The following is a 5,000-nucleotide window of genomic DNA, read 5'->3' as shown; positions in this document are numbered from 1 at the left end:
TAGAGCCAGAGTTATGTTAACGTTCTAGAGCCAGAGTTATGTTAATGTTCTAGTCAGTTATGTTAATGTTCTAGGCAGAGTTATGTTAATGTTCTAGTCAGTTATGTTAATGTTCTAGGCAGAGTTATGTTAATGTTCTAGTCAGTTATTTTAATGTTCTAGGCAGAGTTATGTTAATGTTCTAGTCAGTTATGTTAATGTTCTAGTCAGAGTTATGTTAACGTTCTAGAGCCAGAGTTATGTTAATGTTCTAGTCAGTTATGTTAATGTTCTAGGCAGAGTTATGTTAATGTTCTAGTCAGTTATTTTAATGTTCTAGGCAGAGTTATGTTAATGTTCTAGTCAGTTATGTTAACAATCTAGAGCCAGAGTTATGTTAATGTTCTAGCCAGAGTTATGTTAATGTTCTAGAGCCAGAGTTATGTTAACGTTCTAGACCCAGAGTTATGTTAATGTTCTAGGCAGAGTTATGTTAATGTTCTAGGCAGAGTTATGTTAATGTTCTAGTCAGTTATGTTAATGTTCTAGGCAGAGTTATGTTAATGTTCTAGTCAGAGTTATGTTAACAATCTAGAGCCAGAGTTATGTTAACGTTCTAGTCAGTTATGTTAATGTTCTAGGCAGAGTTATGTTAATGTTCTAGTCAGTTATGTTAATGTTCTAGTCAGAGTTATGTTAACGTTCTAGAGCCAGAGTTATGTTAATGTTCTAGTCAGTTATGTTAATGTTCTAGTCAGAGTTATGTTAACGTTCTAGAGCCAGAGTTATGTTAATGTTCTAGTCAGTTATGTTAATGTTCTAGGCAGAGTTATGTTAATGTTCTAGTCAGTTATTTTAATGTTCTAGGCAGAGTTATGTTAATGTTCTAGAGCCAGAGTTATGTTAACGTTCTAGACCCAGAGTTATGTTAATGTTCTAGGCAGAGTTATGTTAATGTTCTAGGCAGAGTTATGTTAATGTTCTAGTCAGTTATGTTAATGTTCTAGGCAGAGTTATGTTAATGTTCTAGTCAGAGTTATGTTAACAATCTAGAGCCAGAGTTATGTTAACGTTCTAGTCAGTTATGTTAATGTTCTAGTCAGAGTTATGTTAACAATCTAGAGCCAGAGTTATGTTAATGTTCTAGTCAGGTACAGAAAGAGGACATTGTGCAATAACGCAGTATAAGATTGGCAACAAGTGTCAGTGTAAACATGCAGTGGGCAGTAGAGGTGTATGAAAATCCTTAGTTGAATAGTCAAATTCAGTCAGATTTTCCCTTTAATCAACTAATAGTTGAATCTGGTTTTTTAAAATCTAGAGCACCTTAAACAGGATCCCGTATAGTTGACTATAGTCGAATAAGCGACTATTGCAGGTCACCCCTAGTGGGCAGTATATCTAAATGTGCCATATTTGTCAATTGTGATTTTTTTTACCGCAATCGAAATTTGTCCTTTGCTTTTAACCCATCTGTGCAGTTAGAAAACACACACACACACACACACACACACACTAGTGATTACTAGGGGGCTGTGGTGCACACATGCCCAGAGCGGTGGGCAGCCCTAGCCCAGCGCCCGGGGAGCAGTTGGGGTTAGGTGCCTTACTCAAGGGCACCTCAGTCATGGCCTCAGGTCTGGGAATCAAACCCACGACCCTCCGGTCACAAGACCAGTTCCCTACCACCAGGCCATGACTGCCCCACCATCTACATGCGTTATATGTATATATTATACGTATATATTATACGTATATATTATATGTATATATTATATGTATATATGTATATATTATATGTATATATTATATGTATATATGTATATATTATATGTATATATTATATGTATATATTATATGTATATATGTATATATTATATGTATATATATGTATATATTATACGTATATATTATACGTATATATTATACATATATATGTATATATTATACGTATATATTATATGTATATATTATATGTATATATTATACGTATATATTATATGTATATATTATACGTATATATTATACGTATATATTATACGTATATATTATATGTATATATTATACGTATATATTATATGTATATATTATATGTATATATTATATGTATATATGTATATATTATATGTATATATTATATGTATATATTATATTATATGTATATATTATATGTATATATTATATGTATATATTATATGTATATATGTATATATTATATGTATATATTATATGTATATATGTATATATTATATGTATATATTATATGTATATATGTATATGTATATACTATATGTATATATTATATGTATATATTATATGTATATATGTATATATTATATGTATATATTATATGTATATATGTATATATTATATGTATATATTATATGTATATATGTATATGTATATACTATATGTATATATTATATGTATATATTATATGTATATATGTATATATTATATGTATATATTATATGTATATATGTATATGTATATATGTATATATTATATGTATATATGTATATATTATATGTATATATTATATGTATATATGTATATGTATATATTATATGTATATATTATATGTATATATTATATGTATATATGTATATATTATATGTATATATTATATGTATATATGTATATGTATATATGTATATATTATATGTATATATGTATATATTATATGTATATATTATATGTATATATGTATATATTATATGTATATATGTATATATTATATGTATATATTATATGTATATATGTATATATTATATGTATATATTATATGTATATATGTATATGTATATATTATATGTATATATGTATATATTATATGTATATATTATATGTATATATTATATGTATATATGTATATATTATATGTATATATTATATGTATATATGTATATGTATATATGTATATATTATATGTATATATGTATATATTATATGTATATATTATATATATATATTATATGTATATATGTATATATTATATGTATATATTATATGTATATATGTATATATGTATATATTATATGTATATATGTATATATTATATGTATATTATTATATGTATATATGTATATATTATATGTATATATTATATGTATATATTATATGTATATATGTATATATTATATGTATATCCTGAGTTTGATAAATGTCCTCGTATCCACCGTCACCCCCCCAAACTGACCTGAGAACAGCCCAGTACTGAGGCAGTTGTCCTTATCAGCGTGTTAACTGATAAGAGTTAACTTACCTGAACACACTTCCTGGTAGGTGGGGTTGGGTGTGAATCCTCCAGCGTAGCCCACCTGGGTCGAGAACACCCCAGGAACATTCCACAAACGTCTCTCTGCACCCCAGAAGCAGCCCATTCCTGCACAGACACGGCAGCAGCCGTAAGACCCACGGCCCTCACGCGGTGCTAGTTTGGGATTCGCCATCAGGAACTGTCTCCCCAACACAGTTCCCCACTCCCCCTACTCTGGGCATTCATTCTTCAAGCTCGGTTCCTCTACCAGACATCCGGGCGCTTGAATGTCCTGTAGTACCAGGACTGGATCTAGAGATCTGGAGATCTTTGATGTTCCTGGAATCTGCTAGAGCCATTCTTACAGTTTAAGTGTCACAGCACCTAGTGCTCTGATCACTATGAGAACCACTGATGTCTTCACCAGCTCTTGAGCTTCTCGTGGTCCTGATGTTGCTACATCTACATCCTCTCCTGCTGTTTGTCCATCACCATTTTTGTCAGTCTGTATCTGAAAGCCCCACAGGATCTTAGCTCTGTCATTCTCCACTTTCGAGGATGTTGACCACAGAACTTCCAGCCCAAACTGAGCTCAGATGTTTGTGTACACTATATCAGCCACGTGGTTATGGTGCGCCAGGTCTGCTATGTCCACTAGTGTCTAGCACCCTGCTACGTGCTGGATTGTCTCAAGCGCATCTCTGCAGAGTCTGAGGTCCTGCCTGGTGTGGTGTGTCCCAGCCTCTATTCATCTTGTACTGAGAGATTAGTGTCTCTGTGCTGTTTCTCAGTCCCCGCCCTTTCCAGACATTGGTAGGATGTCTCCACATCAGTCACAGCCTCTGTTTGCTGGTGGTACACACATTTACGCTATCTGAAGTTCTCACTAAACACTTCATCATTTGGGACAGACCCCTGCAAACTGTTGTTTTTTACCTCTTTTGGATAGTCCAATGTCTTTATTATGAGGGTCACACCACCACAGACCCCCATAATTCTGAGTCTTCCTGTAGTTCATGCCATTGTGAAACACATGCGAGTTTCACTTAGCATTAGCACCACACCCTTGACCTCAGAAGAGGGGTCAATCAGGCGACCCTTGACCTCAGAAGAGGGGTCAATCAGGCGACTTTATGGGAAAAGAGAGGAAATGAGGTCATGGTGAAAACACCAACGATCATAGAGGTGCTGTCGCAGGTCAGTGCTACTCTAGGACAGGACATTAAGGCAAGACATGTGGAGAAAGTGTCCTGTCCTGCATCAGGACCTTATGGAGAGTGATGCAAGACATGCAGTGTAGCCAGACAAAGCCCTGTTGCATTATGGGTAGGTTTCATGTGCAGTTTGTGTATGCTGTAACCCACCAAACATGATCATCTCCGTTCCTTCTGGGAAAGGCTCCACCGTGGTTCTCCCGGTGACCGCATGTTTCACTAGAGAGAGAGAGAGAGAGAGAGAGAGAGAGAGAGAGAGGAGAGAGAGAGGGAGAGAGGGAGAGAGAGATAATAGGGAGAGAGAGAGAGAGAATAGGGAGAGAGTGAGAGAGAGAGGGAGAAAAAGAAAAAAGTTTATGCTGGAGTGGAGTGTACTGGTATCTTTTCTTCCCCACCCACCTCTCCCCCCATCCCAGACACACACACACACACACACACACACAGGATCAGAGTTAAGGTGTTAAGGCATTGAGGTGGACAGATTAAATGTTTCTAGGGTTGTTGTGTTGACTATGACACATGTGCCATGCTGGAATAAGAACCTCCAG

At 34.1% G+C, this 5,000-nt stretch overlaps 1 protein-coding gene across 1 annotated transcript in view; it reads right to left on the bottom strand.

Annotated features, from left to right (window-relative positions):
• msrab (methionine sulfoxide reductase Ab) overlaps positions 1-5,000 on the bottom strand; it is a 22,185-nt gene that overhangs the window by 11,419 nt on the left and 5,766 nt on the right. The window contains 2 exon segments of the mRNA XM_076978228.1: positions 3,245-3,364; positions 4,603-4,671. Of these exon segments, the coding sequence (XP_076834343.1) occupies positions 3,245-3,364; positions 4,603-4,671 (189 nt within the window).

The sequence above is a fragment of the Brachyhypopomus gauderio genome, chromosome 17, assembly GCF_052324685.1.
Source record: "Brachyhypopomus gauderio isolate BG-103 chromosome 17, BGAUD_0.2, whole genome shotgun sequence".
Classification (NCBI taxonomy): domain Eukaryota; kingdom Metazoa; phylum Chordata; class Actinopteri; order Gymnotiformes; family Hypopomidae; genus Brachyhypopomus; species Brachyhypopomus gauderio.
Note: the sequence above shows the minus strand (reverse complement) of the source record. Positions and strands in the feature narration are given on the sequence as shown.